Source organism: Dromiciops gliroides, chromosome 4 (genome assembly GCF_019393635.1).
Source record: "Dromiciops gliroides isolate mDroGli1 chromosome 4, mDroGli1.pri, whole genome shotgun sequence".
Taxonomy (NCBI): Eukaryota; Metazoa; Chordata; class Mammalia; order Microbiotheria; family Microbiotheriidae; genus Dromiciops; species Dromiciops gliroides.
In genome coordinates, this window is record NC_057864.1 from 73,531,949 (window position 1) to 73,557,577 (window position 25,629).

Consider the following 25,629-nt stretch of genomic DNA (forward strand, 5'->3'; position numbering starts at 1 on the left):
AAAAAATTTAAAGGCAAATACAGCTCCAACGAACAATCAGATCACAGGTTTGAATTTATGTCTAAATTCATTGTATTATGGATTATTGTTGAATAAAATATTATTTCATCCAGTTTTTGTTGTTGTTGTTGTTTTTAGTGAGGCAATTGGGGTTAAGTGACTTGCCCAGGGTCACACAGCTAGTAAGTGTGTAAAGTGTCTGAGGCTGGATTTGAACTCCGGTCCTCCTGACTCCAGGGCCGGTGCTCTATCCACTGCACTACCTAGCTGCCCTCATCCAGTTTTGTGAATCTCCTTGGTTGTAAGTTGGGAATGAGAAAAATCATAGCTTTTTTTTTTTTTTGGTAAAGTATCTTACAGAACTTTACATTTCAGAATGACTAATTCTATCTAAATAATACTTATATTAGAGAAGAGAATCAGGATTGGTTTGGGGAGGAAGTAATAGCCATATGGCTGTATTTATTCTCTTTCATACTTTTTGTCTCTTCATTCTGGGTAGTTTAAAATGGATTGGGTTTGGATTCAATTCTTTTCTTTTTTCTTTTTTTTGCGGGGCAATGGGGGTTAAGTGACTTGCCCAGGATCACATAGCTAGTAAGTGTCAAGTGTCTGAGGCCGGATTTGAACTCAGGCCCTCCTGAATCCAGGGCTGGTGCTTTATCCACTGCACCACCTAGCCGCCCCCTTGGATTCAATTCTTTTTTTTTTTTTTTTTTTGGCTGGGCAATGAGGGTTAAGTGATTTGTCCAAGGTCACACACCTAGTAAGTGTCAAGTATTTGAGTCTGGATTTGAATTCAGGTCCTCCTGTGGAATCAATTCTTAAAGGGTATGTATCATGTAGATTGTTAAATGTGCTTCAAATGATATTTGCAGTCACATTTGTATTTATTAAGTGCCTACTATATGGTGGGCACTGCCTTGGAGATACAAAGAAGTGAAAAATATGGTTCTTATTCTCAAGATGCTAAAAGGGAAGGTAACATGCCAAACTGTACATACATGATATTTACAGTATAAATGGAAGCTAATTTCTGAGATCAGGCACTGGGAACTGGAGGATGAGGGGAATAGGACTGGGACAGGTTTCCTGCTGAAAGGTTTGGAGCTCAGTCTTGAAGAAAGCCAAGTAATGAATCCAGGAGGCAGAGTTAAAGAGAGAGAACATTCCAGGTATGAGAGACAGACAACGAAATGGCACAGAGATGGGAGAAGAAATGTTGGCTGAGAGCAGCAAGATGAGTGTCACTAATTGTCTTACCTGGAGAAGTAGAAAGTGTCAGCCTGGAAAGGTAGGAGAGGTCTAGGTTTTGAAGGGCTTGAAATCCTAAGAAGAGTTTATGCTTGGAGGTAATAGGGAGCCACTGAAGTTAATGAAATTGAGTGATGTGGTCAGACCTCTCCTTCAGGAAAAGGACTTTGGCAGCTGAGTGGAAGAGGGATTGGAGTGGGGAGAAACTTGAGGCAGGCTATCCTACGGAGTGAGCAACAAAAGTATTTGAGACTGCTGGTATAAAGCATAGTGGCTGATCCAGATAATAAAAGCTGTAGTCTAGTTTGTTGGGATGAAGATTTGAAAATAACTTTCATTTTAAAGTCAAAATTTGTAATGGTAATAAAATATACACATAAAATGTTAAGCTACATTTCAGTCATGAACACAGATATGTTAATCACAGAGGACTTTATAATGGTTTCCAAACAGGTTGTATATTAACTGAATTTTATATTTATAAACCCTATAATGTTGCGCTATCTCACATAATATCATTATTTCAGTATTTATAGGATATGTGATTTTTTTGATGTAATGAAGATGAAGATCACAGGCTTCTACAACTTAAAAGATAATCTGCAGGAGTTGTTGTAACTAAAAAAATTCTTTTGTCCTGCAGACAATCTGGTTGACAGATCTCTCTGAGTTTAGCAAACTTGTACTCATCTTCCAAACCTTTCCAGGTAGTAGGGACCCACTAGACTTTATGCTCTGCTGACATAGCCTTTAAGAATCTTGTTACTTCCATACCACCTCATTCATCAGAGTATCTATAGAATAAACACAAAGTAATTCAATACAAGAAAGAGAGAGCACTACAATTAGGGAAATCAGGAAAGGCTTTGAGTAGAACGCAGTGCTTTAAAGAAAGGAACAAAGGCATTTTGTGAACTGGAGGCTAGTGGAGAGTGAAGGTGTGAAGGGACCTCAGATGTCATCAAGTCTAGTACTCTCATTTTATGGACTAGGAGGCTGAGGCACAGAGAGGTTAAGTGACTTTTCCAAAGTAGTGTAATTGACAGGTGAGACTTGAATCCAGGTCCTCCAAATTGCAAATCTGGTGTACCTCTTTCCACTGTACCTGTATTATGGCTACTTGAATTCTCATTGGTTTTATATGTTAGGGGGTTTTGTAGAGTTATCATTTGGAGCTAGAAAATAATATTATATCTCAGTTTAAATATCTTGTTATAAAGTTTATCCAAGGTTTGATGCGATGTTTATTTTTATTTTTTATTTTTCCCTCCTACAGGCTTTTAAGGAGATGCTGTATTCAGCCCAGGACCAGGCACCTTCTATGGAAGGTAAGGAACCAATAACCATGACTTTATATAAGCAATAAACATAATTCCCTATTAAAAAACCCATTTAAACTGCAAAATTTGTTTGGATTTCAGATTTTATTGGTTGCCTAAAATCTCAAAAACTCCTAGTTGTGCTGCTATTTTTGTTTTTTGTTTTTATATTTATAATGTTTATGTGTTTATATTTACTGTGCTTATATTTATATGCTATATGCTTTATACTTATTTAATAAATGTTTTATATGTATTTATAATGTTTTCTAAATCATTTGGTCTAGTTTTCTTATAATCTAAGCCAATGGCTCTAAATATTGGTGCTTTCATGGACCATTAGGATAACTTAATTTTTCTTCTTCAGATAATGCTCTCACATCACTTTAGGATTAAAGATAGGTTTCTCTACATATTGTGCTCTTTTATCTATCTATCATCTATCTGTCTGTCTGTCTGTCTGTCTGTCTGTCTGTCTGTCTATCTATCTATCTATCTATCTATCTATCTATCTTTTTGCGGGGCAATAAATATTAAGTGACTTGCCCAGGGTCACACAGCTAGTAAGCGTCAAGTGTCTGAGGCAGGATTTGAACTCAGGTCCTTCTGAATCCAGGGCCGGTGCTTTATCCACTGTGTCATCTAGCTGCCCCCCCATCTATATACTTTTGCACTTCTTTACCTTAAACTTATACATTTTCTCCTACTCACCTCCATTTTGATGAGAATAGTGCTAGCTACTTCCCCCCACCCCTACCCCTGTATTTATATACATTTATGTATGGGACAATAGGAACATCAGAAGACTTCAAACTTTATAATTAGCACCTAATGTCCATCCTGATGTTAGTGGTTCTCTCTCTAATTATGTTTAATGGATCATTCATTTTTCTCTTTAGCTTTTACTTGTTAGGTAGTTGTTTATATATTTAACCTTGTTTAGGGTTAATGGCCATGAGTTGTGAGGTGAAATGATATTAGTGAATGATCAGGATTGAACATTTATAGCCTCAGAGACTTTCCCTTTTGAATCTTTTAAAATTTCACATTAAACTTTTTCAAGAAAGATGAATTTTTTTATCAAGGATCATGCCATTTAGAATTGGAAAGATTTTATCACTTTGTTGTAGAGAAAATGAAGCCCACAGCATTAAGTAACTTAGCCAAGGATAGTCAGTCAATCAGTCAGTAAGCATTTATTGTATCTGCTATGTGCCAAGCACTGTGCTAACAAGCACTGGAAAGCCAAAGAAAGGGAGAAGACAATGATGTGGGATACTTGGCAATGATACTGGAGTGTTTTGCTATTTCCTTTACCACATGTTATCTACAGGGAGGAAATATATCTCAGTAACTATTTTCTAACTGCTGTTGAGGGAGAAGACTTTTCTTTCTATACTGTTATGGGATCTGCTTTAAAAATCAAACACCTTAGGGAAAACATAAGGGGCTTTTTGGGTAAACTATTACTTTTAGGTACCAATTATCCAAAAATGTATAGAAAATCATTATCTACAGATTACCTCTTTTTTGGGGAGGTGGGGCAATGAGGGTTAAGTGACTTGCCCAGAATCACACAGCTAGTATTTGTCAAGTGTCTGCGGCCGGATTTGAACTCAGCTCCTCCTGAATCTAGGGCTGGTGCTTTATCCACTGCACCACCTAGCTGCACCCTTACAGATTAACTTTGAATGGTAATCACCCAAGGTATACTGGGTAGTTTAAAACATGAACAAACTTCCTATCAGAAAGTATTTTCTTTATCTGAAGTTGTATGACACAAGCAGGCATAAATCTCAGTTCTATCAAAATTGTAATCAAATAGCAAAAAGTGGGAGAAATAAAAGAAAGGAAGGTAACAGTATTCCAGTAAAAATGCCCGTAGCCTAGGAGACAATGTTTTTTTTTTTTTTTCTGGTATCATAATCAGAAAGCTGTCCTAGCAAACCTTTGGCTTCTGGTGACTTGCTTTGTATGCTGTTTTGTCTTGTCATAACTGTCAAGAAAAGCCTATAGGGCAGCTATAGGCAGTAGATTGAGCACTGGCTCTGGACAGGAGGACCTGAGTTCAAATCTGGCCTCAGACACTTAACACTTACTAGCTGTGTGACCCTGGGCAAGTCACTTAACCCTAATTGCCTCACCAAAAGAAAAAAAGCCTATAAATATAATCCAAATCTTTGAGCAGGTACAAAAGGAATAGAAATTGTCTGTGTTTTTATGTGCCACTAAACAAAGTATAGTGCAACTATGAAGAAAAATAAATGTAAGTAAAAGCACACTGTGCACAAATTAAAAAAAAAAATGATAGCCAAGAGTGTATGGAACAGCAGGAAATTAATTGACTTATTTGTTATCTAAGAATGAATGAAAATGACATCTTATTTGAATAAAAATGTTATAAAGGCATTTATATTTACATGACTCCAGATAGGCATGTATAGGGCACTAATTTTAAATGAATACAAAGTGATACTATGTAAAAATAACTATGATTTATGAAATTCAGTGGCACAAAAAACCCCAAATCACCCATATTCTTTTTATATATATATAAATTGAAAGTATTTTTATTATTTTCCCAAAATTACATGTAAATACAAATTTTGACATCAATTTTTTAAAAGACTTTGTTTCCAAATTCTATTCCTCCCTCCCTCCCCACCCCCACCATCAAGAACTCAAACAATTCAATATAAACTATACATGAGAAGTCATGCAAAACATTTCCACATTAGCCAGGTTGTGAAAGAAAACAAAACTTCAGATAAAGGAACTAACAAAAAAAATTATGCCTCAGTTTGTATTCAGACACCATAAGTTCTCTTTCTGTAGATGGCATCCATTTTTCCTAAGACCTTCAGAGTTGTCTTGGATCTTTGCATTGCTGAAAATAAGCAAGTCATTCACAGAAGTGTAAGGGGCTAAAATTCTAGCTATACTATCTAAAATCTAATGAGTGGTCACCAATAAATTATAAGCTTTAGCAAGAGTATTTAAATGTTTGAGTATTTATTAAAGAGCATTAGGATCAGAGAGAAAGGTAAAAATCTAACTATTTCTAAGAGACCCCATCATCTGCTCTGCCATGGCGAGGTCAGGAACAAAAAGGACCCAACGTTTCCTCCTTCCTCCCAGAAGCTTCCTGTGAAACTGGGAACATCCCCCATCCACATGCACACACAGCTCCAAGCTAATTGGCTGGTAGCTTTGATAGACAGTACCCACGAGCAGACATCACTTTCTGATGCCAAGGACCTGACTGAATGGCTTGCCCTCAGATGCCTTCTCCTCATGGCGGAGCTTTCCTGCAGTAACTCCAGCAGGTGGAGTCACTCCAATTGTTACAGTAGATTATCTTACAGTATTGCTATTATTTTGTATACAATATATATTTCACGTTGCATCAGTTCATGTAGACCTTTCTGGGTTTTTCTGATAGCATCCTGCTCATCATTCTTTTCATAGTAAACTACATTTAAATAGTACTTTAAAGAGAGATTTCCTTACAATAAACCCTTGAGGTTATTCTTGCAACAACAGTAATAGATAACATTTATACAGTACCTTATACCTCACAAAGAATTTCTTCACAATAGCCCAGCAAAGTAAGTACCATACATTTTATCATCATCATCAATCACCATCGATCAGTTCTCATCATCAATCAATCCCCATCTTCATCAATTAATCTTCCTCCTCATCAATCAGTCTTCATCATCAATCAATCCATCCTCATCAGTCAGTTCTCATCTTCATCCAATCATCATCAATCCATTATCATTGTCATCATCGTCATTTTACATTACTCTTGCCTCTGCTTCAAAATCTTTTCCAATTACTATTGTTAACTGTTTCCCTCCATCCCATTCGCTTCCCCATGATATTTACTCTATTTTCTGTCTTCTTTCACCCTATCCCTCCTCAAAAGTGTTTTGCTTCTGACTGCCCCCTCCTCCAATCTGCTCTCCCTTCTTTTACCCCTCCCTCCTTATCCCCTTTCCCTCCTACTTTCCTGCAGGGTTCCCTAGATTACTCCACCCAATTGAGTGTGTATGTAATTCCTTTCTTGAGCCAGTTCTGATGTGATTAAGGTCTTTGAGCCAGTTCTTATGAGTGTAAGGCTCATTTACTGCCCTGCTCCTCCCCTATCTCTCCTCCTATTCCATAAGCCCTTTCCTGCTTCTTTCATATGGAATTTCACCCCATTCTACCTCTCCTCTTCCCCCTCCCCCAGTGCAATCCTCTCACCCCTCAATTTTATTCTAAAGATGTCATCATGGGGCAGCTAGATGACACAGTGGACAAAACACCCACCCTGGACCCAGGAGGACCTAAACCCAAATCCGGCCCCAGTCATAAGATACCCACCCACTTCTCAACCCCAGGCATGTTACCCAACTCTCACCACCCCACAAAAAAAGATAAAAAATAAATGCTTTACAGATATCATCCCTTCATAATCAATTCCTCCTTGTGCCCTCTGTCTAAATTTGTTCTTATCACCTGCCCTAATACTGAGAAAGTTCTTATGAGTTAGACGTAGGAATGTAGGCAGTTTAACCTTTTAACATCCCTATTAATTTCTTTTTCCTGTTTACCTTTTTATGCTTCTCTAGGGTCTTGTATTTGAAAGTCAGATTTTCTGTTCAGTTCAGGTCTTTTCATCACAAATACCTGCAAGTCCTCTTTTTTCATTGAAGTCCCATTTTTTTCCCCTGAAAGATTAAACAAAGTTTTGCTGGGTAGGTGATTCTTGGTTGTTATCCCAATTCCTTTGCCTTCCAGAATATCATATTCCATGCCCTCTGATCCTTTAATGTAGAAGCTGCTAGATCTTGTGCTTTCCTGACTGTGGCTCCACAGTCCTTGAATTGTTTCTTTCTGGCTGCTAGCAATTTTTTCTCCTTGACCCGAGAGCTCTGGAATTTGGCTATAATATTCCTGGAAGTTTTCCTTTTGGGATCTCTTTCAGGAGGTGATCAATGGATTCTTTCAGCTTCTATTTTATGTTCTGCTTCTAGAATATCAGGACAGTTTTCCCTAACAATCTCTTGGAAGTGATGTTTGGATCATGGTTTTCAGGTAGTCCGATAATTTTCAAATTATTTTTCTTGGATCTATTTTCCAAATCAGCTGTTTTTCCAAGAAGCTATTTCACATTGCACTCTTATTTTTTTATTCATTTGGGTTTTCTTTATTGTGTCTTGGTTTTTCATAAAGTCATTAGCTTCCTAATTCTCTGAAGAGAACTTTTCCATTTGGCTTTTCAAGCTGTTGACTTTTTTTCTCATGACTTTCCTGCATCACTTTCATTTCTCTTTCCATTTTTTCCTCTACCTCTCTTACTTCATCTTCAAAGTTCTTTTTGAGCACCTCTATGGCCTGAGACCAATTCATATTTTTCTTGGAAGCTTTAGATGTAGGGGCCTTGGTGTTGCTATCCTCTTCTGAAGGTGCACCTCAATCTTCCTTGTCATTAAAGAAACTTTCTATGGCCTGCATCTTTCTCTGTCTGCTCATGTTGCCTGCCTATTTCTTTTCTTTTTCTTTTTTGCAGGGCAATGAATGTTAAGTGATTTGTACAGGGTCACACAGCTAGTAAGTGTCAAATGGCTGAGGCCAGATTGGAACTCAGGTCCTCCTGAATCCAGGGCGTGTGCTTTATCCACTGTGCCACCTAGCTGCCCCTGTAAATGTAGTGATTTTTTTTTTTTTTTTTTGGTGCAGAGCAATGAGGGTTAAGTGACTTGCCCAAGGTCACACAGCTAATAAGTGTCAGGTGTCTTAGGTCAGATTTGAACTCAGGTCCTCCTGAATCCAGGACTGGTGCTTTATCCATTGCAACACCTAGCTGCCCTGAAGGTAATACTTTAATCAGTTTGAGGAAAGGTTTCTTGCAGAAGGTGGGGTTTTAGCTGAGACTTGAAGGAAGCCTGGGAAGTTGAGGAGGAGAAGGCATGAGAGACAACTAAGGAAAATTGTATGTAGTTGGGAGATGGATTTTCTTGTTTGAGGAACAATCAGGAGACCAGTGCCACAGCATTGTTTTTACCCTGGATGTTGGGAGGCAATAAACTGTGTGAGGCCTTGAAAGATAAGAAGGGGCCAAGTTGTGAAAGGCTTTGGAAGCCCAGTAAAGAATTTTTTATTGGATCCGAGAAGTCATAGGGAACCATTGTAATTTATTGAATAGGGATGTGATCACGGAAAAGGAGGCTCCTGTTTGTGGTGGACATTGTGTTGATTCTGTCACACCATGACATGTTGCAGAGTGTCCTGTAGTCTCTTAAAGGAGTTTGACCTGTTCATCCACAGGAACAACCAAGTGGTTAAAGAATGTCTGTTGTTCATTGTTCATCATACGCTTGGATAGACACACAATGGAGCCTGTCTAACAGCATGTATATCTAGGCCAGACAAGACAGATGCGGGGTAGTGAGCTGGGACCAGCAGGCTAGGTTGATTTAGGAGATAGCACAGCTGTTTTCCTTCTTGTGAGTTTCCCATGGAACCAAAGACCCGTCTTTTTAATGCTAACATTTTACTAGTATTGCTATGTGGCAGTGAGCCATTGTAACCTTACTGACTTTGTAGAACTCAAAGTGAGTATCACCCAGAGGACAAGAGATAGGCACATGGCAGGTACCAGCAGGCTTCAACACGTGAAGAACTCTGGGGAAGAAGAGGATTAAGGGATGATACCAAGAAATTGTACGGTGGGGAGAGAGAATGGGTCGCTCGTGTGGCAGGGCGAAGGATGGCAGTTAGATGACCAGTGTGGTCAGGAGAATATAAAAAAGTTCCTCTTGTGGGGAAAGCTGCATTACCCTGATCTAGGTGGCCCACCTGTGTCCTTTGTTTTGTCCTGGGACTTTCTGAATAGTGCTCTCTCTCTCTCTCTGTCTCTGTCTCTGTGTGTGTATGTATGTATGTATGTGTGTGTGTGTATAGATATATATTTAAGTATATGTTTAGCTTGCCCTCTGATGGTCTCTGCCTTTAGCTTTGTATTAGTCTGGGATTCAGCCTTCCAAAGAAGACTGGGGCTTCTTTACTGCTGTGTCTTTCTAGTATGCTTATGTGTCAGCCTTGGCTTCAGGTCTTAGGCTTCTACAGAGATCATTCCCAGACCAGGCCCACCTGAAATTGCCAATTAATTGCAGCTTGTCCAGACTCCCCCAGGTTATACCTTCACCTGCTCCTGCTTGTTGTCAGGTGAGCTTCCTGGACTTAGGACTCAACAGCATTACCTTCCACAACGTTCAATATCAAGGGAAGATCCTGAATAGTTTTAATTACCTCTTTCCTTCAAAGGACTTCTCTCCAGTCACTGATAAGTTGCCTGAATTCATTCCTCAGTGACAAGAATACTTCGACCCTGGCTATCATCCTACTCATCTTTCTCATTCTCTTACTCTTTTCCCCTTCAACTCTAACCCTCCTATGTCCCACTCCAGATCTTCCCACCCCTTCTACTGTGCTCTCTAGAATGGCTGCTCCATAATTAACTTGCTTTTATCTCAACTTTTTTCTTTCTTACTCTCTTCAGCTTTTAGCAATCACCAAGACCTGACTCCTGTTGACATGTTATTTTTAACCCCTTTCCTAAGCTAGCTATACTTTTAGTCACCCCCTGTCCTCTCCTGGGTGCTTCCTCCCTGCACCATCCCTCCTCCCTTCGCTTCTCACACCAGCCCATTTACTGGTAATGGTGAAGTAATAGTCCTTGCTTCCCATTGCTGCTTTCACACTCCCTGTACCAATGTCACTCATTAGCCTCTCTTCCTTTGAGGTTCATTCAGTTTGTATCTATTGTGCAGTCAGGATTCTGGTAGCTATTTTTAACCAATCCTCAGGATACCCTTCTTGCTTTCTCATGAATTTGGTGTCTGGCTCATAATCTTTCTCTCTACCCTAATACTGAAATACATGCGTACCTAATTCCTTAACTTCCCTCTTCCTCAATTTACTCATTTCCCCTGACCTACTCTGCCCCACAGAGATGGTCATGCCTCTGATCATGCCATTAGGTTCTACCTTCATGTTCCATCAACTTTGAAATTCCTTTATCTGATAATAATCTCTTAATACTATTCTTTGTTTTCACCATGACCTCTATCTCTCTGCTCCTTAGTTCTTTCCCAGGCCATTATCCCTTATTTGGCAATACTCTCTTTTCTTTCCTATCTTGATCTCTTGGTCCCTTACTCCTTTATCCCATTGCCAATCACATAATGCCAAATCCTATACTTGTATTGCTTCTGGCATTTTCCCTAGTCACATACTGATGAATGAAGTTAGAGAAAATTGTGAAACTTTGCTGACTGGTTCCATAGTGAATGGATTTCATGATTTTAACTGGCTCCTCACTGCTACAAGGCAGTGCTTTTACAATAAGGCAGACCATTTTAGTATTTAATGCAAATATCTTCTATAGGTGACAGATTCTCTTCTTATTCTCACTTGTATTTTTATCATGCAAATGGCAATTTAATTTAATTAATGTTGGCTGTTTTTCTCTTATGTTTAGCTCATTGTTTGGTTATGTATTCTATCAGCAAAGTTGTGAAAAATAACTTCTGTTGTCTTACTTTTTAAAGTAAAGCATGATCTTTTATATTAAATACATAGCCATATTGACCTCGTTGTGGTATTCTGTGATATTCTAGTCTAAACCTATTTGCTGCCAGACTACTTTTCTCGGTTCTCAGTAGTTCTTATCAAAAAGGAAGTCCTCTCAGTAGCTTTTGAAGTTTATAAAACATTGTGTAATATTTGGTTAGTTCTTGGTCATATTTGTTCTGTTCCATTTATCTGCTAATTTGGCCAGTATCAAAGTCACTCCTCCATTTAAAAAGAAATAGGAAGCATGCAACATTGTTTAGGAAATATAAAAAATAGCTTTTATTTATCTATTTTGAGCAGTTAAGGGAGAGACAAGCAAATGCAGAGGTGCTGGGGTGAGAAATATAGAGTGAGACGTACTTTGAGGTAGTGCCAACAGACTCATCCAGGAAGATCTCTCTCTCTCTCTCTCTCTCTCTCTCTCTCTCTCTCACACACACACACACACACACACACACAGAATATACATGCAGAGCAGAAAGGCAGACTTTTCTGTAATGATGCCCCCATCTTGTGGCATTGTAGGATATTGCTCCAAAATGTTATGTTGTATTTTCTTTTCTTTCTTTCTTTCTTTTTTTTAAGTTAGAATAAGGTGGTAGTTTATTTAGGAGCAAGGGAAGGGAAACCATGAAAGAAATCCTTGGACTTCTCATGGGGAGACAGGCACAAAGCATGTGGCTCAGAGGTACCAATCTCCGTATTTTCACAGCTGCAGTCCTAAATGAGGATATCATCTCATCCTGCTTACCCCATCTTCTCACAGTGTGTCTTCCACTTTCATCCCTCTTTCCCCCTCCATGAAAGTAAACTGAGGGCTAGATCTCACCCGACAGCTAGCATTCTATCACCTTTAAGTTTTAGTTAGTTTTTTCTTAAGAAGCAAAATATTTCATTATATAAACTTTTAGGGCAGGGACATGAGATAACATTTGTAAAGCACTTTGCAAACCTTAAAGTACTGTATAAATGTGGATGACCCTAGACATTTTAGGGCTGGAAAGGATCTTGAATATCATTTAATCCAATCCTCTTTCCTCTATTTTATTTTCTCTCTCCTCACCTCTAAAACTGTTAAGTCGAAGAATTATTGCCTATCTGCACTAATAGAATTTCCGTATCAGGAGTTCCCTCCACCAAGGAAATCACATTTTCTACTCTTCCCTTCCTCCCCATCTGCTTCAAATGCTATTGATGCCTATTATTCTAAAATCACAATCATAAAAAATAGGGGGTTTCCCGTGGAATATGATAGGATGCACAATATCTTCCCTTGGCTTCTATGACTTCTCTCTCCTGGCTCTGTTTCTATTCATCTTAGTGTTCCTTCTCAGATAATTTTTGTCTGTAGTGATCATCATCCATCTCCTAGACACTAAGTATTAATGGTTTTTAAAACACTAACCTAGTCCCTCTTCTCTTTGTGCTTTTTGCTTGATGATCTCATCTGTTCCCATGGACTTAGTTACCTCTGTATGCAGATGACTCCCAAATAGTTTTGTTTGTATACCCCCCCACGCTATAATGTCTCTCTTGAATTCTGGTTCTATATCATCACCTGCCTGTGGGACAACATCTCCTGAATGTCCTTTTTGTAACTCAAATACAGTACATCCAAATTGGAAGTAATCATCTCTACTTATTTTTCCTTCCTAGACAAAGAAATCTGCCTTGTTTCAAAACTTCCCTGTTTCCATTGAGGAGGATGTCTTCATCCTCCCAATCTTGCAGGTTTTGTAACCTTGGACTGATCATTATTAGCATCACTGTAATAGCCAGCATCCATACAGTGATTTTAGGAAGCACTTTACATGTAATGCTAATTCATTTCATCCTCACAAGAACTTTGTGAATTAGTTATTATCTCCATTTTACAAATGAGAAAACTGAGGCTGAGAGTGAGATTGTGACTTTCCAGGGTCACATGGCTAAGTATTTGAGGTAGTGTTTGAAAATCTTCCTTACTCCAAGTCTAACATTTTACTTTTCCCTCTCCTTTATTCCTCGTAATTAATCAGATAATAAGTCTTCTTAATTCTAATTCCACTTCCTTCCTATTCACATAGCCATTATCTTAGTTTAGGCCTTTATCCTCTTTCACATAAACTATTGTAGTAGCCTTTTTAAAAAATAATTTTTGCTAAGCATAATACATGCCTGTAATTTTACTAATAGGGGAGACTGAGGCTGGTGGATTACTTGAGCTTGGAAATTCTAAGCTGCACTAGGGCTAAAAAAAAGCTATTGGTTTCTAGCACCAATATGGTGAGCCCCCAGAGCTGGAAGGGGGAACAGGAGAGAGAGAGAGAAGAGGAGGTGATTGTGTAAGGAGTGACAGGTTGGAAAAAGTAAGTTTTTTTCTTGGGTAAAGTTTGTACCTCTTATGCTAAACTGTTAATTCTGTTTTGATATCTTTTCTCCGTAGATCTCATTTCTTTTCACCTTTTCTTTTATCTGCCTCATTTGGTTAATAAAATTTTTAAGCTCTTTTTAAAGTTCCTATTTAAAATTATTCTAGGAATTCTCATTCTCATTGGACTTGTATCCTTGGTACCTGTTTTTGTTTTTGCAGGCCAATGAGGGTTAAGTGACTTGCCCAGGTCACACAGCTAGTAAGTGTCAAAGGTTGGATTTCAACTCAGGTCCTCCTGAATCCAAGGCCAGTGCTTTATCCACTGCGCCACCTAGCTGCCCTCGGTGCCTTTTTTTTTTTTTTTTTTTTTAGGCTTTCCTCGTAGGCATTTTTGAGTTATTGTCTTCTTCTGGATTTGTCTTGGGTTTTCCTCTCAGATACAAAATCCTCTTCCGGGCATTCAAAGCCCTTCATTAACTGCCATCCCCCCTCCCTTTCCCAGTCTTCTTATACTTCATACTTTTTGTTCTTGATATTGGCCTTTTGGTTCTTTCATGGACAGGACTCTCCTTCTTTTGGCTCAGAGCATCTTCTCTGGCTGTTTGTTCATACGTAGAATACCCTCCCTCCTCTGTTCTAACTACCTTTCCTTGGTTTTCTTTAAGCCCCAACTAAAATCCCATTTTCTACACTAAGCCTTTCTTAACCTCTCTTAATTTTAATGCCTTCTCTTTCTTAATTATTTCCTATTTGTCCTATATAAAACTTGTTTGTATATATCTGTTGTCTCCCCTATTAGATTGTGGGCTTCTTGGGGTCAGGGATTGTCTTTTGCCTCTTTTTGTATCCCTGGTGCACAGTAAATGGCATATAGGAGGTACTTAATACATATTTATTGATTTATTGATGATGGTGGGATTTTTTTGTTTGCTCCTTCTTCCAGCCTGCTGTGAAGTTTTGCAGTTCTCCAGACTGTGATGTTTAAAATCTAAATTGTGTGATCACCTTAAATTAGAAGCTTCAGCACTAGTCTTTGGGCATTAAACATTTATTAAAGCATACAGGTATTCACATGGAGAATATGAATAATGATCGCAAAAAATGCGAATTTGCAAAACATGAAATTTTGTCCTCTAAAGAACTGCTACCTTCATAGCTCAGGCTGTGAGACTGCAAGTTTGCAGTGCTCTCAAATGGATGTGGTCTGGGGCAGGGTCTGCTTACTGCTCTCCTGTTCTAAGCTCTGTAAGTTCTGCCCCAGGTTTGGATATGTTGGCTTGTCTCTGATAGGGAGTTTCAGTAGACTTTTGCTGGATTCAGCCATTATTAGCTGTGAGAATCTGCAGGTTCAGAGTAATTGAAGTGTAGGCTCCTCTTTGGCCAGGGATTCCTGCCCTGGTAATTCCATTGCAGGCTTCCACCTGAGCTGGAGCCTAGAACCAAGTCCCTGCTATGTTCCTGGAATCAGAGCCGCACTACTGTTTACTTCTGACCTTCTTCAGTACTAAGCTAGGATCTGGTACATCACAGTAGCTTCTCATCAGCCCCTCCTCAGAGCCCTGGATCTTTGACCCAAGCCTGGTATTGTGTGATGGAGCTGCCATACGGTACCCTCCCTCCATCCAGCACTCGTTCAGGGATCTCCTGCAATCTCTTCCTAACTTGGTGCCCCTTCTTGGCCTTTCTTTGTTTACATCACTATCATTTCCTAACTACTCCCTTCGATATAATAGATTACCCCCCCTTATAATAAATATAGAGAATAAAAACAAGTTAGTTTATAGGCTTTAGTGACCTAATAAGTGCCTCATTACCTACCTGCCTATAGTTCACTTCTTTGCCAACAGATAGATGGGAGATATGTTTTCATCATCACTCCTGAAGTCACTGATCAGAGTTTTGCCATCTTTCAGTGTAATAACACTTTACATTTACTTTATACTTAACTTTCCATTATCGTGAGCATCTTGTAAGTTGTTCTTATTCTTCTGAATTTTTGTGAGTTCCTCATGTTCATCTTTCTTTATGGTATGATAATATCACCTTATATTCCTATCACAATTTGTTTAGCCATTCTCCAATCAATATCTATAACCATTTCCCTTACATTTCTTTGCTATTATAAAAAGTGCCGCTATGAATATTTTTGTAACTCGAATCTTTCCTTCTTTTGATGAATTATTTGCTCATCTAATTACTGGAGAAAGCACAAGATTGCCCATGTTAGTTATCTTTTAAAAAATATCCCTATTACCTTTAGGGTAAAATATAAATTCCTTACACAGACATTTAAAGCCCTTCATAATTTGGTCCTAACTAGGTTTTCTTGACCTATTTTGTGTCAAACCTCTCCCTCTCCCTTTCATGTACACTCCATCTTAGCTTAAATTGATTATTGCCAATTCCCTGATTTTGGCATTCTCTGTCTTTGTGCATTTTATACAAGCTATCCACTGTGACCTGACAATTTCCCTTTCACTTGTGCCTCTTAGACTCAGTTCACTTACTATCTCTTCCCTGGAGGTTTTATCTGATTTCATCATTTATTAGTGTTCTTTCCCTCCTTTAATATGTACATTAAAGAGGAACTATACACAATGAATATTACTGAGGGATTTACTTAGGACATCAAATACAGACCTTCATATTTTAAAAATTGTACTGTTTTTCTTTTTGCCTATTTTCTTCCAAAGATTATAAGCATGTTGCACAAGCATTCTAGCGTTGGCTTCTGATTATTCCACTTGGTTAGCAGATGTGTTAGTGTCTCCCCAGGCTCCTTAGAATTCAGCTGTTCTCAGTGGCATTGAAGATGAAAGTATGTTTGTAAATTATTCATTCTGATTATATGCTTGAATGGATAGGGATCATCTCTTCTGAACTCTCTGCCCTCTTTGTTGTTGTGAGGGATGTGAGTGGGATTTTTTTTTTTTGGTTTGTTTTTTAATTCTAAAGATACTGAAGTTTCAATTTCATTCCGAATATTAAGGAAGTGATTTTTGTATAGGGGTACACTTAGATCTGTCGCATTTATAATAGGTCAGTCTCTTTCCCTATTTTTATTTTTGATGTTGCCTGGGGTTTTGTTTTCATATTATTTGCTAACTTGTAAACTGGTGGTATTGTTCTATTAAATTATTTATATAACATAGTTGATTCAGAATTCAAAACATTTGGTTTGTGAAAGGAAAATATAATTTGTTATGTTTCAAACCATTCTTAGTTAACTAAGAGTGGTAGGAGAGTCACTTTTTTAGATCCCAAATTTCCTTAATAGTTTATTAAGATTTAATTCATTTTTTTTTTATGTATGGTAGTATGAGTTTCCCTGTATCTTTTTCCTTGTCTCTGAAACTCTTTTGTTTTGCTTTGTTTTTAGTGAGGCAGTTGGGGTTAAGTGACTTGCCCAGGGTCACACAGCTAGTAAGTGTTAAGTGTCTGAGGCCGGATTTGAACTCAGGTACTCCTGACTCCAAGGCCGGTGCTCTATCCACTGTGCCACCTAGATGCCCCTGAAACTTTTTATTATACTGGAAATGGATTATTGTTGCATTTTGGTTGCAAAGAACCATTTAATTCTAATCAATGGGTTGCAGGAAAACCATGTAGGAGACTTAAATTTGTTAATCAGCAAACCTTAAATAAGTGCTTGCTGTGTTCCAGGCATTGTGCTGATTGCTGGAAAAAGGAAAAGGAAAAACAGTCCCTGTCCAGTGAGGGAGAAAACCTGTAAATAGATAGGCTTATACAAGATATATGTAGAATAAATGAAAGGTAATTTTAGAAGGGAAGGCTCTAGCAGATGGGAGAACTGAAAAATGCTTCCTGGAAGAGGTAACACTTGAGCTGAGTCTTGAAAGCCAGGGTATCTAGGAGGGGAAGGTAAGATGGGAAAGCATTCCAGGCATGGGGGACAAAGGCCTGGAGGCAGGAAATGGAGCATCATTTGTACACGATGGCAAGTTGGTTAGTATGGAAGGTAAATTGTGCAGAGAGGAATGATATATTCAAAGTCTGGAATGGGAGGAAGCTACCAGCTTGGTAGGAGCTTTAAATGTCAGAGAAGTTGATATTTGATTCTAGAGGTAATGGGGAGATATTGAAGTTGATTGCTGTGTATTTCATGGTCATATTTATACTTTAGGAAAATCACTTTGGCAGCAGTATGGAGTGGATAGATTTGGAGTAGGGAAAGACTTGAGGTAGGGAATCCTTATAGGAGGATCTTGCAGTAGGGAGAAGTGTTGCAGGCCTAGGATGTTGAATGAAGAGCTGTTGTAAAGAAAGAAGTTATAAAATTGCAAGTGAATTTTATGTGTTCTGAGCCTTGGTTTCATCCTTTAGGCACGAGAGTTAAATGAAGCTAAGATGAAGGTAAGACAGAAGCTAAAAATCATTGATATTGATATTGCTTAAAATAATTAACCTATCATTTGTTTTACTTAGAAGAATTACAAGAAGATGTAGATTTCAGGTCATGGGATACTTGCCTTTTGATGGTATATTGCCTATGTTTGAAAAGGAGTTGCTATTCATTTTTCACTGAGGAAAGGTTGATAACATTGTAGAGTATTTTCTCTTTGATTGTTATTCTTTTGGTAACAAGTGAACACCTCAGTAATCTTTATTTATTCCACTACAGTGATACATGCATGCTTCTGAAGCAGTGGTTGTTCAGTCATGTCTGACTCTTTGGGACCCCATTTGGAGTTTTTGAGGCCAAGATACTGGAATGGTTTGCCATTTCCTTCTCCAGCGCATTTTACAGATGAGGAAACAGAGGTATACAGGTTAAGTGACTTGCTCAGGGTCAAGTAGTTTATAAATGTCTAATGCTGGCTTTGACCATAGGAAGATGAGTCTTCTTGATTCCAGGACCAGTACTCTATCTAGTGTGCCACTTATCAGCCCTGTTTCTGAATAGTAAGTATAATTTTTTCCCCTGAAATTGAAGAAAATTCTAATATTCCCCTCATTAAACAGTTAGTAGAAGTCATTTTATGTCTAATTCTAGTACAGTAAGTGAAGTGATAAATTGTTAGTGAAAGATGATCAGTTTTTTAAAAAGTCAATAAAATTGAGTCAGCTAGGTGGTGCCGTGGATAAAGTACTGACCCTGGATTCAGGAGGACCTGAGTTCAAATCTGGCTTCAGCAACTTGACACTAGCAGTGTGACCCTGGGCAAGTCACTTAACCCATATTGCCCAACTCCCCCCCCCCCAGTCAATAAAATCTAGAGGGCACATATTTATAGGATATAGAGGACACATATTTATAGGATATAAGTATCTTAAAAGAGGTTATAGAGTAGTTGATTTTAGCTTGTTTTGTCTCACCTTGCTAGAAGAGCTATCATGAATATTCTCCCAAATTCTCAAAAACAAATTATTTTAATTTATGTTGACAAATATATGGCATGCCACAGTTTTTGGTGAGGTAGGGAAGTAGAAGAAAGAAATATAGAAGCAAATTGCCATAAAACTAGATCAACATGAAAACTAGACCACTGACCCTGGATTCAGGAGGACCTGAGTTCAGATCTTGCCTCAGACACTTGATACTAGCTGTGTGACCCTGGGCAAGTCACTTAACCCTTATTGCCCCGCGAGGGGGAGGCGGGGGGGGGGGGAGCGGAATCATTGACAGAGTAGGAAATGTAGCTCATATATTCCAGCTAAATTAGTTGCTTCCAATAAGATTATTCTGGACCAGCCTACTTGTTTAAAAAAAAAAATTTTCTATATTGACTGTGATTTGAAATGCTATAATAAACTCATGTGTAGATATTCTTAATGATCTGCTTCTGTTTTTTCATGTGTAGACCATCCCCATTGTAGCTTACTCTTATATCATACAAGATTAGGACAGGAACAGCACTTTGCTCATTACTGGTCTTGATACACAGCTGGTTTGGAGAGTGTGGCTCTTGGCCTGGCAAGAGAGCCAACTGAAGTGGAGTTATGAAGTAAAGGAATATATTTTTGTGTAATCTATTCTACTCTTTTTACATTTCCATTGTTCTCATGCCAAAATTTCCAAAAGCCCATTTGAATGGATTTTCTTTAGCTAATTAGTCTATATTATCTTCATGTTTCATAGTTTTTCTGAATTTTCTGTCTCCTTTCAAAATTTACCCATCTGGGGCAACTAGGTGATGCAGTGGATAGAGCACCAGCCCTGGAGTCAGGAGTACCTGAGTTCCAATCCGGCCTCAGACACTTAACACTTACTAGTTGTGTGACCCTGGGCAAGTCACTAAACCCCAATTGCCTCACTTAAAAAAAATTTGCCCATCTATGTCTCCTTCTTTAGGGGTTTTGATCTTTGCTAGTTGACTGCTCCATGAGCTTGTGCTCTTAAGTTCTCTATCTTCCTCCAAAGTAACTGTAGTATATTTTAATGTTTTATTTGTTTAAAAAATTGTAAAACTATTTCCTGCCTCTCATAACACTAATCCTAATTCATTGTGTTTGTTTATAAATTCAAGAAGCTCTCAAAGTTACTTGTTACAGTCTTTATTGATATAGAAGCAATATTTTTCTTTAAATAAAAAGAAAAATGAACTTTACAAATATCAGCAAACTATCAAACTAACATTTCATGTACAGAGAAGATTATATAAGAAGCCAAATTTCTTTTATGTAATTCTTTTAAAGAAATATTTTTTAAAATAACAGCAACAGAATCACCCTATAATGTTTTCTCTTTTTCACATAAACTGTTAGTTATTTCTTTTCTTTTCTTTTCTTTTTCTTTTTCTTTTTTCTTTTTGGTGAGGCAGTTGGGGTTAAGTGACTTGCCAGGGTCACACAGCTAGTAAGTGTCAAACGTCTGAGGTCAGATATGAACTCAGGACCTCCTGAATCCAGGACCAGTGCTTTATTCACGCCACCATCTAGCTGCCCCATCAGTTATTTCTTGATTTTTTCCCACGTGACAAATTATATATCTCTCTGATGACATCCTTTACTTCCACTACTTTTATATGATTTTTGGCCTGCTTGTGCCTACTATGTACCCCTGCATTGACTTTCATCTTTAATTCTTGGGAAACTCTGATATTATATGACTTGCAACCATACATTGTGAGCTTTGACTAAGTACCAGACACTGTGATGAGTCCTGGGGATACAAATGCAAGTAAGATAGACAATCCTTGCCCTTAAGGACCTTCTTTTCTTTTCTTTTCTTTTCTTTTCTTTTCTTTTCTTTTCTTTTCTTTTCTTTTCTTTTCTTTTCTTTTCTCTTCTCTTCCCTTCCCTTCCCTTCCCTTCCCTTCCCTTCCCTTCCCTTCCCTTCCCTTCCCTTCCCTTCCCTTCCCTTCCCTTCCCTTCCCTTCCCTTCCCTTCCCTTCCCTTCCCTTCCCTTCCCTTCCCTTCCCTTCCCTTCCCTTCCCTTCCTTCCCTTCCCTTCCCTTCCCTTCCCTTCCTTCCCTTCCCTTCCCTTCCCTTCCCTTCCCTTCCCTTCCCTTCCCTTCCCTTCCCTTCCCTTCCCTTCCCTTCCCTTCCCTTCCCTTCCCTCCCTTCCCTTCCCTTCCCTTCCCTTCCTTCCTTCCTTCCCTTCCCTTCCCTTCCCTTCCCTTCCCTTCCCTTCCCTTCCCTTCCCTTCCCTTCCCTTCCCATTCCCTTCCTTCCCTTCCCTTCCCTTCCCTTCCCTTCCTTCCTTCCCTTCCCTTCCCTTCCCTTCCCTTCCTTCCTTCCCTTCCCTTCCTTCCTTCCTTCCCTTCCCTTCCCTTCCCTTCCCTTCCTTCCCTTCCCTTCCCTTCCTTCCCTTCCCTTCCCTTTCCCTTCCCTTCCCTTCCTTCCCTTTCCCTCCCTTCCCTTCCTCTTCCCTTCCCTTCCCTTCCCTTCCCTTCCCTTCCCTTCCTCCTTCCCTTCCCTTCCCTTCCCTTCCCTTCCCTTCCCTTCCCTTCCCTTCCCTTCCCTTCCCTTCCCTTCCCTTCCCTTCCCTTCCTTCCTTCCCTTCCCTTCCCTTCCCTTCCCTTCCCTTCCCTTCCCTTCCCTTCCCTTCCCTTCCCTTCCCTTCCCTTCCCTTCCCTTCTTTTTTTTTTTGCGGAGCAATGGGGGTTAAGTGACTTGTCCAGGGTTACACAGCTAGTAAGTATCAAGTATCTGAAGCAGATTTGAACTCAGGTCCTTTTGAATCCAGGGCTGGTGCTTTATCCACTGTGCCACCTAGCTGCCCCTAGGACCTTACTTTCTTATAGGGGAAGATGGCACATTTAGGTAAGTTGGTGGCCAAGGAGTAGTGTCATAGAAGTGGAAATCAGAGGGAATGTGATTTAAGTGATTAGGCAAATGATTGACATCCTTTATGAAATAGTAGTGGTTTATTATTGTTTAATCTCTTGTTCTCAGAGCTAGAGTTGAAAAGTGGGGCAGGGGGACTGGTGAGAAATCAAGCCAAGTCAAATCAACAAGCTTTTATTAAATGTTGACTATGTTTCAGGCACTATGCCAAGTTCTGGGGATACAAAGAAAAGCAAAATTAGTCTCTAACTTCAAGGATTTCATTTTCTATCAGGAGGGGACAATATGCAAACATAAAAGTCATGCGAGGTATATTGGAAATAATTTCAGAAGGACATTAAATAGCATTGAGGAGGTCATGGAAGGAATTCCTTCCCTGTCATCTTTCCTGGATCTTCATTCAGATAATGCCCTGGAAACATAGGGGTTCTGGACCCTCTTCTCTTTTTCCTCTATACTATTTCATTTGGTGATCTCATCAATTCCCATTGTTTCGTTATCATCTCCATGCAAATGACTCTCAGATCTACTTGAGCTCTACCCTCTCTCCTGTTTTCCAGTCAGGCGTGTCCAGTTATCTATTAGACATCTTGAACTAGATGTCCCATAGACAGCTTAAACTCAACAACTTTAAAATGCAGCTCATTATCTTTCTCCCCCAGACTTCTCTTCCTAACTTCCCTATTGCTGTGGAGGGCATCACTATTTTCCTGGTCACCCAGGTTTGCAACCTTGGTGTTAACTTCAGTCTCTCACCCCCTATATCCAATCTGTTGTCAAGTCTTGTTTCTATCTGCCTAACATCTCTTGTATAGGTTTCCTTCAGTCTTTTGTCACTGCCACCACCTTCATTCAGGGTCTCGTCACCTCAAGCCTAGATTATATGGCAGTGGCCTGCTCATTGGTGTGAGAATTGGAGTGATGCCCCCTGCTTGCGAGATACTGTAGGAAAGCTCCGCCATGAGGAGAAGGCATCTGAGGACAAGCTATGTGGCTTGGAAGATCGGTTCCTTGGCATCAGGAAGTGATGTTTGCTCGTGGGTACTGTTGATCAAAGCTACCAGCCAATTAGCTTGGAGCTGTGTATGTGTGGGGACGGGCTTTGACAGGAGGCTTGTGGGACGAAGAAGGGGTGAGGTTCTCTCTTTTTTAGCCAGGACCTGGTGGGGAGTGGGTTAGAAATGCTGGCTCCCTGAGATAGATAGATGAAGGCATCTAGGCCTCTTTCTCTCTCCTTACCAAATTCTTATGTTCCTTAATAAATGCTTAAAAGTCTAAACTTTTGCTAAAGCTTCTAATTCATTGACGACCACTCATTAGATTTTTAGATAGGCTAGCTAGAATCTCAGCCACCTCACAGACAGCAACTGTTCATTGTCTCCCTGTCTCACATCCAATTCATCCTCCACTCAGCTGTCAGTTGATCTTTCTGAAGTGCATGTCTGACCATGTTACTCCCTTTTGAAATAAATTCTAGTGATTCTCCGTAACTTCAGGATCAAATATAAAATCCCATGTTTAGCTTTTAAAACATTTCATCCCTTGCCTCCTTCCTACTTTTCCAGTCTGGCCTCAGTGTTGTTCCTTATACCTGACACTTCATCTCACAATTCGGAACATTTTTCTGGCTCTCTTCCATGCCTGGCACTCTCTCCCTTCTCATAGTTTTCCTGGTTTCTTTTAGGTCTCAGCTAAAGTCCCACCTTTCTTCAAGAAGTCATTTCCAGTAATTCTAGTGCCTTTGCTTGGTTGATTATTCCTTATTTTTCCCTGTATATACCTTGTTTGTACATAGTTCTTCACAGGCCTTATCTCCCTTAGGCTGTAAACTCCTTGAGAGTAAGAACCAAGTAATTCATTAATTAATCAATCTGCCTTTCTTCATATCCCCAGCACTTAGCACAGTGCCTGGCACATAGTAAGTGTTTAATAAATGCTAGTTAACTGACAGATTCCGCATGCCTGCTGTCATGGCATCATGAGGGACACGAAGTGGTGTGGTAGGCCTGAGCATTCAGAGACTTGGGTTACAGGAATGGAAGTTTGAACTGCAGGTTGGAGATGGAAGACGGAGAGCAGGTTGGTTGTTGTCCTTCCTTCTTAAAGAAGACCAAAATGACATTACTCTCTCACATGGAGATGGCTGGAAAGATACTATCATTTTTTTTTTTTTAAAGACTTGGCTTTTGTTTCTCAAAGTTTGAAATCATTAAAAGTACTGTGTGGGGGCAGCCAGGTGGCGCAGTGGATAGAGCACCGGCCCTGAATTCAGGAAGACTTGAGTTCAAATGTGACCTCAGACACTTGACACAACTAGCTGTGTGACCCTGGGCAAGTCACTTAACCCCAATTGTCTCACCAAAAAAAACCAAACCAAAACCAAAACCAAAGTACTGTGTGATTCCTAAAGGTATTCTGGCTTGACATCTTCATTTTATTTAATTCTGGGCCAAGTTTATTGTCTGTGAGCTGTTTGTGGGTTGTCCCTATAACGATATATCATAGTTTTGTGTTTATGTCCCCTGCACAGATATTTAAGGCCAATTGCATGATCTTAGATCTTATTTGGGAGTCTCAATGCAGTCATTGCAGTGTCATCTACAAAAATGCAGAAAACTTAGGATTGTAAAAATATACTATAGTAGAAAATAGACTTTTAAAAATACAGCCACTTATGAAGTGCCTATTGCCTATAAGGTATTATGGTGGCCATTCTTCTATTATACATTAACATTTATGATGCACATAATGAAAACTATCTTCATTCTTCTTATGATAATAATGAAGGGATCCTTTATAGAGTATAATGGAAATTTATCTTGGAAATGCAGAACAATTGTAGAGCAATAGGAACCTTTAAATTAATGTAATCCCTGAATTTTTAGTATCCTGATGCAAATTATGCACATTTCCACCTTTAATATGATTTGGGTGCCTGCAGTATAGATAAATACAAAATTAATTGCTTGTGATAACATGGCAGTATAAATGCAATTTCCTTCTTTCCAATCTCACTGATAGCATCTCTTGTTACAGGCTTATAGCTGGTCATTTTTTTATTAGGCACTACATATTGGCAGTTTCCTAGGTGACAAACTGTTCTTCACCCCACAAATCTTAAAGGAAGAATATGAAGAACTCCTCAGTGTGGGTGGATTCTCTCCTTCCTGTTCTTTATTCCCTTTCTCTCCCCTTCCTCACCTTGCCCTCGAAGAAAAGCTTGTAATTGAAGTTCCTAAGAATAAAGTTTTAAAACATAAAACAAACAAATGAAAGGGAATCATCAAAACGCTTTTTACATTAGGACAACAAAATTTGCAACCCATTTTCACATCTCAAGGTATACAGTAGGAGGCAGTATTTTGTGGGAAGAGGGGAGAGGCATTAGTTGTAGATCCAACTCGTTAGCGATGATGCCTCTGTGCCTCAGTTTTCCTCTATATAACATGGGGGGCATCTACCCCATAGTTGTGAGGAAAATGCTGTATGATGTGAATACTTCAAAGCAACCTAAGCATTTAAAGAAACTTGGTCCAATATTTTAAAAATGAATTATTCTCGGGGCAGCTAGATGGTGCAGTGGATAGAGCACTGGCCCTGGATTCAGGAGTACCTGAGTTCAAATCCGGTCTCAGACACTTAACACTTACTAGCTGTGTGACCCTGGGCAAGTCACTTAACCCCAATTGCCCCACCAAAAAAAAAAAAAGAATGTCTAAAAATGAATTATTCTCACAAGCACTTTCTTTTAAAGAAAAAAGCTAGAAGCCAAATCTTTTAACTTTTCTTCCCGAGTCATTGTGCCTAGTCACTGTTGCAAAAGCT

The 25,629-nt window shown here is 39.2% G+C and overlaps 1 protein-coding gene across 1 annotated transcript in view; it reads left to right on the forward strand.

The window, feature by feature from the left end:
• Positions 1–25,629, forward strand: part of XPR1 (xenotropic and polytropic retrovirus receptor 1) — a 219,728-nt gene that overhangs the window by 41,200 nt on the left and 152,899 nt on the right. The window contains exon 2 of the mRNA XM_044000388.1: positions 2,531–2,582. Coding sequence (XP_043856323.1) covers positions 2,531–2,582 — 52 coding nt within the window. The remainder of the gene's footprint in view (positions 1–2,530; positions 2,583–25,629) is intronic.